The 14,061-nt window shown below is 35.7% G+C and overlaps 1 protein-coding gene across 5 annotated transcripts in view; it reads left to right on the forward strand.

Annotated features, from left to right (window-relative positions):
• Positions 1–14,061, forward strand: part of UTRN (utrophin) — a 405,882-nt gene that overhangs the window by 359,264 nt on the left and 32,557 nt on the right. For all 5 annotated transcript variants that reach the window (XM_062572341.1, XM_062572340.1, XM_062572342.1 and 2 more), the window contains 2 exons: positions 1,740–1,906; positions 4,478–4,589. In XM_062572341.1, coding sequence (XP_062428325.1) covers positions 1,740–1,906; positions 4,478–4,589 — 279 coding nt within the window. The remainder of the gene's footprint in view (positions 1–1,739; positions 1,907–4,477; positions 4,590–14,061) is intronic.

A 14,061-nucleotide genomic window follows, 5' to 3' on the forward strand; every position in this document is an offset into this window, starting at 1 on the left:
CACTACATTCAGGGGGTTAATGATGCTGCGAGGAGCATCTATCTTTTTAAAGAAAATGGAAAGAAAAAAGAGGATGTTGTAATGGAACACAGTCTAACTCAGAACTTGTCAAGGATACCTGAGGCTCTGACTGTTTGATAGTGATAACTGTACTGCTTAAGTGTATTATTTCTGAGGAAATGACTGCTTAGAGCATTGTCAGCAGCTATATAGGGATTAAAAATTCACTATGCCATATATAAAATTCCTGACTTTAAATAATATTTATGACTGTATTAAATCCAACAGATTAAATGTTAGTGAAAACTTTCAGAGCATTTTTCTTTCATCATTCTTTTATAGACACTTCTATGTTTTCATCCAGTGAAAACTGCGGTGAAAAATGCAGTTGTTAGCTTTTTCTCAGAACTATTAGATTCATTTCTGGGCTTTGAGATGATTGGAATTGAAAGAATGTTTGCTAGAATCATATAAAAGTTGATTGATCAAATTAACCATATAAAATTCTTGCTGAGGTTTTAATATTGATTCTTCAGACAATAAGAGATAGTGCTTGACATATCTGTTGCTGACCTCAAATGGTTCAAGTCATGCTTAAGTAAATTACTCATTTGTTAGTGGCAGACTTTTTGTGTCACAGAGGAATGATCTTTATGTTTCTTGAGAATCTGCTTCATCTCCCATGCTGCTCAATTATGGGTGAGGCATACTGGCAAGATACTGTTTAAATACAGTGTATTTGGTTATACCAGTGTTACAGTTACGTCCTTCATCTCGAGTGAGTGCCTCAGATTCAGTTGCTGGTCTGTAGGAAAGATGAAGTGTGCAGCTGTGTATCACCGCTATCTCTGGGTTTGCTGTGTGAAAACAAGTATTTTGCTGGTGTATAAAGCACATTACTGCTTAGTCCTTGCTTCTTTGCTGCTCTGTAACTGGCAAAGATCTGCATGGATTATGATTAGGTTAAGAATACTAGTATTGTTCTTGCTCATATCTTACTGTTCAAGAATAACTTTCATTTTGTGTTCTATATACGTGTCATAAGTTCAGAATGACAACCTCTGTTCTTACTGCTGCAAAATATGATGAACGTAGTTCCTTTTTAGCCAGACTTCTCTGTTGATTACAACTTAAAATGAATGTGGAATCATGTTTGTTTGCTTCCTAGAATAATCATGTTAATATTTTAACACTGCTGTATTCTTAGTGTTTGCAGTGTTGCAGCGGCAGATTTATTTTCCTTTTTTATATTTATTTATTTGCTTGTTTATTTATTTGGCATGCTAACTTGAAAGAGTACCCTGGGCTCAGAATATAATTAAGAAATTTCTCTTGAGTCTCTTGGCACTTAGTAGACCCATGCAGGCAGTACTGATTTTTAGTGATCTGTCATCCATCTGTCAAAAAACAGTCATATTTTTGGTGTGTGCCTAAAATGCAAAGCATTCTTCCCCTTAGTGTTCTGTTTCTTGTTTCTCAAGTTCTTTTGGTTCAAATGTGGTTTTATTGTGGACTGGTCCTTTTTTGTTATCTTCTGTCTCTTCTATCCCAATTGTTTACCGTTATGTACTCTTACCAACTTCAGTTGTTTGCTTTTTGTAACTGGTTTTACATTAACCTGGCGCAGAAAAAAATTCACACAAGAGTTGTGGGTTTTGGGGGGGAATTGAATTCTGATGATAATATGTTTGTGGGTTTTTCATTATTATTGATTTGTTTGTTTGTTTTTTGCTCACCAGAATCATAATAAGCCAGAAATTACTGTAAAACAATTTATAGATTGGATGCGGTTAGAGCCACAGTCTATGGTATGGCTACCAGTTCTACACAGAGTGGCAGCTGCAGAAACAGCAAAACATCAGGCCAAGTGCAACATTTGCAAAGAATGTCCAATTGTTGGCTTCAGGTAAGAGGGAGGGCAGTTGGGTGCAGGATTTTTCTGAAAATTGTTTTACAACTGATTTACATCTTCCAACAAAAACAAGTTTTCTTCTGTTTGCTTTTCCGCTATTTTCCTATGTTAAGATGGGATCTGTCTCCTGTAGTCTGCTCATATTGTGGATCTCTCTGCAGGACCATGTGGACCACCCTGCATCTCCTGCAGTACTGCTGTTAGGTACCAAATGGTTCTGTGACAGAGGCATGTGCAGGGAGTGCTGTCGTTAAGTATTTTGGTGTTGGTGGATCCAATAAGTAGCAAAAGAAGAATAAATACGCCTGTGTATTCAGTAGGCATGACACCAAAAGGAGCTGATCAATGAGAAAAATTATGTATGTTTGTTCATGTCTATGTCTTACACAGAGTGAGAGGACTCAAGGCAGACAGGCTGGCCATCTCTACTCTGTTCTGCAAATAATGCTTGTGAAATAAAGTAGCTCATACTAGCCAATATTAAATCACCCTTCAGCAGCAACCTTTCCTTGCTTGGTACAAATGTTAATATATTACTGTGATGAGACTTACACAGTTCCTGTCTGGAAGCACTGAACATAATCTAACTTTGGTCTGTTCAAAGAAAGTCTGTGAATTCTTAAAGAAAAAATAACTCCAGGGATATTCTTTGTTATTCTGCAATATACAATAAATTGTATGATCTTACTATGAAGTACTATCACTGGGCATTGGATGGTTGGTATCCTTGTGTGTTCTGTTACGACTTGCATGCATTTGTATATTGATAGCTGCAGTGCATAAAATGATGTGGAACAAAGTAAGGGAGAAGAGCTAAACATAATAGGCACTTTGCTCTGTTGTGGTCTTGAAGTTGTATGCATTATTTAGGAGCTATGTAGGGCAGTCTCTCTTGTAAGTGATTCTAATGCTTTTTTTAGGGTGTCGAGGCAGATGAGTCACTTCTGTTCCCCATGCTTTCTGTTCTTTCTTCCCTCTGTTGTGTTAAAAGACAATAATACAGGAATCTTGAGGTCAGATTCATCTCACCTAGCCTTGGGCGTACTAGCTTTAGTCAGGCTTCTACAACTGAGGTGATGACCCTCCTCCTCTTTATCAGTGTGGAGATGTAAGTACTTCCAGAAGTAATTAATTTGATCAAACTTTGTTGCTTGTCTTAAGGTGAGATGAAAATTCCTCTAGATGTTTCTGTTGTTCTTATTTAAGGCTTGAGGGAGCCTAGGGTGACTAAGCCTCAGTGTAGATACCTAACTTTTAGATGCTGAAGTTAGGATAGATGAATCTTTTCTGTACTAACCTTTCTTGTGTGGAGAAGAAAAAGGAGGGCACAGAGGTAGAAGACAGAACAACAGTAAGCATGGAGGAGAAGGGAGGACAAAAGAATGACTCACTCTAAGTCATTTTGATAATGAAGCTAGAGATCTGCAATGGGAAAAGCATCTTGCATCTTAGCAGAAGGTGGATATGGGCATTTAAGACATAGGCTCTGAATAAAAATCCCAAACAGTTGCATCATCGTCCTTAAAAGTGAACCTTTACGTTTATACACACATACTGTCTCGCAATACAAAACATAAAACTCAGCAGGGGAAAAATGGGAATTAGTGCTGAAAACTGATCTTAGAAAGTAATTTAATTTAAACTTTATTCAGTAGCTATTCAGTTTGCTTCAGTTAGCTCATTTTAGTTTCATACTAATGATATAACCTCATCCAATCAGAACAGCATCTATAAAAAGCAGTGGGCAGAATATAGAATTGAATTCTTGTTTTAGTGGACTTCAGTGAAAAAATAAAAAATAAAACTTTAAAATAAATAAGCCTACTTATTTTTTAAAGTTTGTATTATTTTATATTTCATGAACTTTAAGCAAGTTTCAGGAGTTTTAGGATCTGATTCATGGGTTTAGAATTTCTGAGCATGAAAAGGATGTAAAACATTTAAAACAGCTGGTAAATATAAAAACATTTAAACTTAAATCACTTTTATTTAAAAACTTTTTTCTGAGTTACCAACTGATGACTAAAGAGAAGACAAAAATTGATGCAACATTAACTCTGAAATTATAAACTCTGCATTCCATCTGTAGAGCTGACCCTTTGCTAGATTTTAGCTTAAGTTTGTGTTGTGTAAGACTTCCTATTTCCAAGTGACTTGGACAACAGATGATTCAACACTGTCTTTCTCTTTGGCATCAAAGCTATTTTTTTTTTTTTTTTTTTTTGTTTTTGTTTTAAATGCACGATGAAGTGACCTTTGCAGTATAGGAAAGTCATACAAAGTGCTTAGCGGGCTGTGGGTTTCCTGTTGCCGGTGGAGCTGCTGCAGTGGCACAGGTGCCCCTGGTTACGTGGCCGTGGTGAATCTTTGCAGGGCCCTGCCCTGTTCATGAACTCCTGCACAGCAAGGTGCTTTCTCAGATAGTCCTGACAAACCCACTCTGCCCTTGTGCTGCTGAAAAGCAGAGGCCACCATTTTAAAGGGTAATTTGCCTCCTGAAGCTTAACAACAAGTAAATGTTATAACTAAACCTGGGAAGCTCTAATCACTTTGATGTTTCCATAGGTATCGAAGCTTAAAACATTTCAACTATGACGTCTGCCAGAGCTGTTTCTTCTCTGGCCGTACAGCTAAGGGGCATAAATTGCATTACCCAATGGTGGAGTATTGCATACCTGTGAGTACCTATTTACTGACCATTCCTAAGGGACTGTTTTTCTTAATTATTTGTGATCTAGAATTTCTTCTTAGTTTTTTGACACCTAGCTATTCTTTCAGTATTTTTTTTAATATATGTCTCTGTGTGTGCGTGTGTGTGTGTATGTGTGTGTGTATATGTATTTTCTGCATTTCTCTTTGAAATTCATTAGGGACTTGGCTAGTGCTATTGATTTTATGGAGGCAGTGCTTGGATTCTGTAGAAAGATCATAGAAGTACCTCCCGCTGAGATAACTTCATTGTTGTTTCATGAAACAAAGCTGCAATACTGTATATAATTGTAGTATGTACCACAGGCACATACATGCACTGTTTTAAGGGTGAGAGCATGACGAAGAAGATGGACTTGCTTTACCATTGCCATATCCTAGTAAACAGTATTTAATATTTTAGTAATGTAATTTAATATTTTAAAGGTGCACAAGTGTTCCTTTCAGGTCTGACATTTTGCTTGCTTCATCAAAATGCAATTGGAAATGCATGTTACAATTTATTCCCTGAAATAATTGCTATTTATTGGGATATTTAAAAATCAGTGTGTGCCTGGAAAAAATTAAGTAAATTTGTTTTTTCATTTTTGCGGATTTGTTTGTTGCTTGTTTGCTTTACCAAAAATGGTGTGAGCCTTGCCTGCACAGGCTAAGAAAAATTAACTTTATGATTCAACGTTTTATTGATGACATGTTTAAGCAAGATTTTTCTCAAGGAGTTTCCAGGAGACTTTCTTAAGTAATGCACAACTTACTTTACGTAAATATTTTGGTTTTCTGGATTTTTACTTGATAATCTTTTATGTTTATAAGAAATTTAACTCAGATACAAAATAATACAATGATCTGTCTCTAATTTAAATAACAGTGGTCAAAGTTCTCTATACTGAGAACACCAAATTCAGGTCAGAATGTGACTTTCTTTTATAGAGCTGATTTCTAAAACTGTTGCAAGAGCCTATGGTTCTTTTATTAGCAAAAAATCACTGACTTATTCAGCTGTCCTTTGCTTTAATAGGTGGGATTATTAACTATGTTTTCCTACTCTTTTTCATCATATATATGCCTTCAATAACAAAATTCAAATTCTGTCAAGTAGTGTTTTGACTTCATTATAATCAGAAGCAACCATGACTTACGTTAATTTAGTTTCATTAATTCTATAACCTAATGTTAGGATTTGATTGATAAATTGGCATGTTGGATACTGTAGCTATACAATTAAACCACTCTGAAAAAATACTTTTTGTAGATTGCAGCTTCGTTGTTTTTCAACCAATTTTAATGTTCATTATATTTTGTCATTATTTTTCTCTTTCCAGCTTCTCTTTTCCCATCTCACCTTCCTGAAAGCTTATTGGCTGGTTAAGGGCTATGTTTTGAAAATTATAACACTTAATTCAGAGTGGGGGAGGAGCGTGTTATGAGCAAAATACGTAATTGTATTTAACAGAATAGATGGACATGTGCTGCATGTAAAACAGTTTATAATATTTTTGTGCATTACAGATATTCTTTATCTGCTTTAGCTATAGGTTTGGTATGTATCTTGATGTACAACCCAATGTTTTCTTATCGCAACTGAAAGACTAAAGCTCTTAGACTGAAACCACTTTTGTCAAAATGAAGCAGTTTGTACAGGCGAAGAGGTGTTCTTTCTGTGCTGCTGCCTGGGCCTAGAGATGTCCTTGGCATCATTCGGTCTTGGAGTATCGCTTGACCCATAACTTCATTTCTATAACAGGATTTTTTTGATCATCAATGTGTATTTGTTTGGCTTTATTTCTGATTTCTCCTTTTTGAAATGATTTAATTTGTGGTAGTTTTTTTTCCTATATGAAGTGAGTCGAAGCCTAGTTTCACTAGTTTTGTTAACTGTAGTTGAGTATGTGTATCTGATGCAGACCATATGCATGACTTTGCCTTTTCCTTAAAAAATATTAATTGCATTGTTTCACAAACGCATACATAATTTCTGGGTTAATCACAAATATTAGGAAAAAACACAAACTTAAAATCAACCAATTGTTAATAATTACTTTTTAAATTGTATTTGTAGTTACTTCTTCATAGTTGCAGAAGACGGGGAATCTATATAAATATAAACAGCCATCAGTTTAGAATTTAGACCAGCCTGTGTTGAGGATCTGGAAGCATCTAGTTCTTTTGGGGCATAGCTAGATGTCAGGCTTCAGGAATAACCAAGCCTGGGTAACATTTTGTAAGCTTATTTGCATAGTCATCCCATACTAATAATATGAAGTCTTATCTATAACATTAGCAGCTCTGGGATTAATTTGTAAATAGATCCAGCAAGAAAAAGCTCCCTATTTTTCTGATTTATAATGTTTATTCTTAGAATCTGTAATGCCTGAAATTGTTTTGGGATGTTAATTTTTTTTCTGTTTTCTTTCACGCAGTTATATCCTTTTATCCCCCCCTTTTTTTTTTCTTTATACTGTTTTCCTGGTATGACATAAAGGCCCAGTTTTGCCTGAGCTGAAATGACAGTTTTTTTAATTCCAGGACAGGGAGGAGGCCTAGAGTATTTTCTTTCCTTTGCCTATGAAAAATATGGTGTTTTTAATGAGTATTTTGATATGGTGTGGTTAAAGAAATACTCTTTCCATTTGGTTAATGCTATAGATTTTTGTTTTCCTCCCAAATATTTAAAATTATACTGATGAAAGAGATATACAACTAATAGTTTGTTTAGCTAATGTACTTCTTAGCTAATGTAACCAGAAAAATCTGAACAGATTTAATCTGTGTTTTTCATAGATCCATGCTCTTTTCCTGATCAGGGTCTTCCCATCCTTCTCTTCAGTTTATATCTTGGAATAGAAATATTTGTTGTTAATGTCCATGATATACAGAAAATTCAGAACTGAAGGCATAAGGTGTGTTATAATAGATGAGGCTACTGGTCCATGTAATAAGATACCCTTCCTGTTGCATTAGTCAAAAACAAGAATTTGTCTAGTGTGGAATATGGTATTTTCCCTAGAACAAGATAGAGTATTTCCTCCTGATGACTTCTGGAACAGAAACAGCAGGTGTGATATCTGAGATAATTTTTGATTCTTGTTAAAATTGCTCACATTATGCAAGTGTGACACATTTAATTTAAGTAATGAATGTCGTATTGAAAACGATACTACAGAAATGACTGGAATCTCCACTGTCCTTGGGACCAGAGACATTTTGTATTATGTTCAAGATATCTGTTCCCACTACAAAGAGCAAAGTTCTAAAAGAATATTAAGTGCAAAATAAGGTAACCTAGGTTAAAAATTGGTGAAGAAGTCCTTTCCATGACATATAGGAGGAATGAATTGAATCCAATATGAGATAATTAGAGTGGGAATAAGATGACGTTCTTGATTAGAGGGAGTGAAGAACAGAAAGTAGATAAGAGGTAAGAGGGACTTATCAGTCCCATCAATTGGGACTGTTTAAAGCAGAGCAGAATAAAAGAAATGGCATATAATATAGGAGATGCATAAAATCAGGTATCCAGTACTGACAACCATTGATTTGGAACCTGAATCTGGAGCTGGAATTTTTCTTAGTTTTTTCTGTAAGTATACTCTACTAGCTCTGTTTTTATATGAAAACAGGCACAACTTGTTTGTCTGCTCTAAAAGAGAAGTAGTGGGAAGAATTAGTAAGGTGTAGGATCACTTTTCTTCATTCTGATTCTTCTTCCTAATGCCACTGAGTTGGATAGGAGCCTTTTTATAGATAGAGAATTTGAAACAGAAGAAATGACATACTACGAGAATGAATTTAAGGTATGCATTTTTGGCTTGCATAATCGGTGCTTACAGGTAGTTCACTTCAGCTCTTCTTATGTGACTTGAATCAGAAATAAAGAATTGATTTCACAAAAAGACTCCAGTGTTATTTTTTATTATTATGTATAGTAATGTACTCTGGTTGATGTACTAACCTGTTGTTAAATCTCTCTACATACTGAATTCATTTAATGCAACATTATGTTCAAAGAACTTGCAAAATTCTTTACAGTAGGTTAGTAGAATACTTATGTTTAAATGGAACTGCATCTGAAAAAGCAGTAGGTGGTGATCTGGGTCTCTGAGATTAAAAACAACAACAGCTCATATGTAGGCACCAAACACCAATGAATTATGCTATAGAATCCATTATATTACAATATACATAGCCTGAATTGAAAGTGTGCTTGATCAACTGAAGCTTGGCACTTGTTCTAATTCAAAGGCTGCTGCTACTAAAATTAGACTTTTGTGTCCTGTGTCACAGAGCAGGATACAAATATATGCAACTGCCTTAAGAAAACTCTGCTTATCTCTCTTACTGCTTAATATATACTAATGCATAAGTATCAAGAGTACTAGCAATAATTAGAAAAAAAGTAAATGCTTACTGTCATTAACAGAGTTCACCAACCTTACAATTAAGTTTCCTTGAAGATGAAAATGTAACAGTTCACAGTAACAGCTCTGGTTATATATTTTTTCTTTCGTGCAGGCTTTAGAGATGGATAGAATACAGAACTGAACACGTTTAGCAAATAACATTTTCTCTAAGTAGTAGAAATGCAAAGTTACTGGGTTTATTTTCTCATATCTAAACACAGCCTTTCTCTAAAAAGATGGAGTCATGATTTCTAATGCAGAATTTTACAGAGAGGTGTAACAATTTTGCAAGATTTTTCTACAGTTAAAGTCTAGCGTCTAATTCAGGAATACTCTTAAATAAGTATCTACATGTTTTTGGTTTTATTTTTTTGCAGTGAGAATTCTCTCAGTACTGGCATGGGTATTACATAGATGCGGCTTTCTGTACCAGTGGGTTCTTTAAATTTCAGGTAGAAGTAGTTGCTGCATCAGTTGTCTTTATCCAAACTGTTTCTACTTTGCAGTTCCTATATTCCTCAGTAAAACCCTGAAATCAGCTTTTCTGAAGTACTGTCAAGATACCAGATCAGCAGTTCTGAAACTTTTCTCATTGCAAGCCTTATAGCTAGCAGGGTCACGACCTCAATAAATATACCAACAATTGCATTTTTGTAGGTCTCCCCCATCACACTCGACTGCCACAATCCCTAATTCTGGAAACTGGTTTTTGTAGACTGTACAAAATGATGCCAGCAAAAAATAGCCACTTTTGGGGGGTGTGGGGGGGGGATTTTGAATCAGTTAACTTTATATTTCGGCTCATGAGATCTCTCGCTCCTGCTAGGAGCTGTTTTTTTTAGTTTGCAAACTGTCATCCATTACCTTTCGCTTGCAAGCTGCACTACTGGAAACTCTGCAGAACTATGTAGGGTTGAGTGTTTTCAGGAATTTCTTGTGGTATTTAACGTCTAAGGTGCATATATTCCCCTGATGATTGCTTTTATATTTTATATATATATATTTAGTAATTGTTGACAATTTACCTTGCAATGAAACTGCCCAGTATCTTATTTCCTTAAAGTAGCTCAAAAGCACGATAGGCAGGATGTCAGAAATTATTAGTCAAATTATAGTTCTACCCTGAAGTGAAAATTTGCTTCAGACATGATAATGCTTATCTGCAATAGTGCCTGTTAAGACTCCTCCTCTAGGTACGTCATCTGAAAACTTAATTGCTACTGACATGCAGAGAGGGCAGTTGCATTCCTGAACCTGTAAGCAGCCTTAGCATTTTATAAGAAACGAACTGACACCAGAAAGTCAGTGGTTCCATCCTGACACATTTTTCAGGACACCAACTGTGGCACTTCACTGTTGCCAAAACTAGATCTTTCTGTGGAGAAGGGGGAGAGAAAGCAGCAAGAATAGTTGAATTGGATTGTTTTATGTGCAGAATGTTATTTCCAGCTGTGGAGTTTACTGTGGCGACTACTGTTTGCCCTGAGAAGACAGGTTGTCTGCTTGGAGTAGTCTTTGCTAGCTAGCTCCTGGATCACTATGCCTTTTGGTCCCTTCTTCTAAGTCTTTCTGTTACAGTTGCTCAGATAGCTGACATAATGTTGTCTGCTACCCTTTTGCTATTAAATTTGTTAAATTCTGAGATATGGAATTTTTGAAATTACAGCTTGATACAGTGCAATATTCTAAAATACTCTCTCTCTCTCTCTCTCTCTCTCTCTCTCTCTCTCTCTCTCTCTCTCTCTCTCTCACACACACACACACACACACACACACACACACACACACACACCCTTTAGCAGTTTCTCACCAAGAGGGAGAGATTCGTTCTGTGAAATGCCAAATTTGAAAGTGATCACAGAAAAATGTGATCTTCACAATGCAGACATCACTTATGAGGCAGTGATACTCATAAATACATTTTTTAAATAGCTTTAACAATTCTATGGTGTCCTATTTCATGCCTCTATCACATTATTCTTTAAAAATAATGTTAAAAAGTCTAGGTGCTTTGTTGAATGAGATTGACTATATGCACTTAGAATTAAATTAGAATTAAACGTATGTTATTGGTTAATTGCGTTTAAAGCGTCAATAGAAAAAAAATTTAGAGAAATTAAGTCTATCTTTTTCTCGTCTCTCTCCTGCGCTTGCTGCCCTGGGGAGTTTCCCAGCCTTCCAGTGTTGCATAGCTGACAGCCGTTCAGAGATGCAGCTATCATCATACCTGCATGTACTGTAGCTGTTATGATAGACTGATGTTACAGCTTTATTCTCTATCAAGTATTTTCAATCTCATGGTCAGTCTCCTTGCTTTTAGATAGATAAAATGTTCAGAAATAAAAACATGGAGGACTTTTTTTAAGGCTTTAGAATTTACAGAAGTGTCTTATACTGTGGAGGAACTGGAGTACTTCTAAAGGATGTATGTGCTCTTTCATGCTGGAGATTTTCTGTCACCAAGCATGTCTTATCATACAAACTGTATTTTTTTGAAACATGCTTGATAATTGCATGTAGTGGGTGTAAGGGGGCATTTCTTTTCAGCCGTTTGACTGTAACCCATGAATGTCTAGTAGGGGTTAATGAAGGCATTCATTAGTAAAAGCCATGTCTCTTCTGAGAATTAAATTCTACGTGTATATTAGAGCAGCTGTTTGTTTTTGTATTAGACATTGTATAAGTAATGTAATAAAGAGAATGATGAAGACTTAGGTGTAGACTATCTTTTTACCTAGGGGTAAAACCTCTAGGTAAACCATTCTTTCCCTTTAGGGAAAGGAATGGGAAGTAGTTCAGGCTTTTCATTATCACTATATTATTGTTTCTTTCAAAAAAGAATAGTTCATGTGTTTGTGTATGTTATATATATATGTATTATATATAAAAACTATTCTTTAGTATATTCTTCAGTATGTTACAGTGTTCTCTCTCTCTCTCTCTCTCTCTCTGTGTGTGTGTGTGTGTGTGCGTGTGTGTGTGTACACATAGCTATGTCTTAGAGCTCTCTGAAAGGATCATTACATTCTTGGCAGTGCTTTTTCCTAACGAGGATTTTCCTGATTCTAGCATCACAACTACTTTCTAAACCTGTATGTGAAAGCTATGCCTCAGCATCTTCTTTTTTCCCCCACTATTTTCCATATAAATCCGATTGTTTCTTCAGTTTGTTTGTTTATAAGGAATTTTACTTGTTTTTAGTTTGTGACTTGTGATTCCATTTATTCCTGGTTGTATATTGAAGAGTTGTAATGTCAGCTGATCAGTGATTCTGTATTTTCTCCTCGAGACTTTCAACCACAAAGATTTATTTATTTATAGGTTTTTGTGTATGCTACCAATGGATCTTAGTCATTCCTTCCTGAACTTTCCCAGGTTCTAAGAACTGAGATTTTAAGTTAAGATTGAAAATGTGGTCATATGTATGGCTGAAATTTTTGTTCAAGGAAAGGGGTTTTTGTTTGCTTTTCTAGTAGTTCTGTAATTACTGTGATGTCTGTGCTTTTGACTTCTTGTGGACATTTGTGTAAAATGTCATGATGTAAAGAAGTATACAAGTCAGCTGCTGTTTTTTGTTTAATAGATAGATTCTACACAAGAGCCTCTGGCTGTTAGTTTTCAAAAATACAGTGTTAAAGTACATCTCTTCTGGCATGATTTTTACTTATACTATGTCATGTGAGTATATACAAAAAGCATAGGAAAAACGCTTTTAGAGATTGTGACTTAGTTGCATTTAAATTCAAATACCTCTTCTAAGTCTGCTCAAATTTCACTGGTTAGTATATACTGTCCTTGCTCAGTACATAACCAAATTAATCTTTCGAAGGAACTGGGTCAGGCTGTCATACCAAATAAAAAGTACCCAAGAGGAAGAGTTTGGCAGCTCAATAGATATTTATTTCTGTAATATGTAGGTATTAAAACTTTCATTCATTGGCCTTGGGACAGCGTTCCATCTGCTAGAGTTATTGTTGCATGAAAATATGCAGCCCTTTGGACTTCACATTCTTTGTTTCGATGCATCAGTGAGTGTAACAGATGCTTTTGGGTAATGATTTTGTAAACCTGAGGGTTTCTATGCCTCTCTCTCCCAAATTTGCTCAGTTGTTACTTGTTAAAGCCAGTCCTGAAAAACTTTTATCAATGTCAGTTTGATAATCTTCTATTTTTTACAGTTAGTTCAGTCAGCATTTGTAAATGCATATACTAAGAAGCATTAAAATACATAGGCATTTAGGGAAATACTTTTATTTTGACAGTACAGAATAAAATGAGAGAACAGTTTGCCTAGCTGTTCTAGCTCTTTTCATAATATATAACAGAGAAAAATAGCTAACTGAAAAACCTTTAGCTCTGTTTTTCCTGTAGATGTACATCAGCTTTGGCATTTTATTATGTTAACATGTTTCTCTCAGGACAGCATGTACAGAAAGACACATTCATATGTAAATCTGTAGAAGCCATTACAGCCTTCAGCTAATGAAGGAGGTGAATGGCCACTCTGTCAACACAACAGTTGCAAGAAAAAACACTGAATAGTAACCGCCTTGTGTGACAGGACCATTCTGTTTGTTTTAAGTGCACTGTGCAGTCTGTGAACATATATACTTTAAAGGCATACTGTATACTACTGATTGTTCCTGCAGGTCTGTCCATTACAGCCTTTTTCACCTAATGTATTAAGCCTACATTTTCTTCCTTGTGTTCTTGCTTTTGTAGCACAAGTTTTTGAGTAGTGTTATTAAAGCAGTGCTGTCATTACTGATGTGATTAATTTTCCAATTAAATTGATTCTTAAAAGCAGCTGCATCAATTCTAACTTTGTTCTAAAGACAGGCTGTAGATGAGGATGAGCATTGCCAGTTTTGAAAAAGACTGCGTCAGTATGGACCATTAATAAACTTCTCAGGGTGAATGTGTATGTCAAGGATGGGGGGGGGGTTGCTTGTTAAAACCTGCAGACTTAGACTGGCAGAGCCTTGTGGCTAATTCTCCTACCAGTCTCCTACCATGGTAGCAAGGAGGCTCCTGAATCAG

Source organism: Rhea pennata, chromosome 3 (assembly GCF_028389875.1).
Source record: "Rhea pennata isolate bPtePen1 chromosome 3, bPtePen1.pri, whole genome shotgun sequence".
NCBI classification, from domain to species: domain Eukaryota; kingdom Metazoa; phylum Chordata; class Aves; order Rheiformes; family Rheidae; genus Rhea; species Rhea pennata.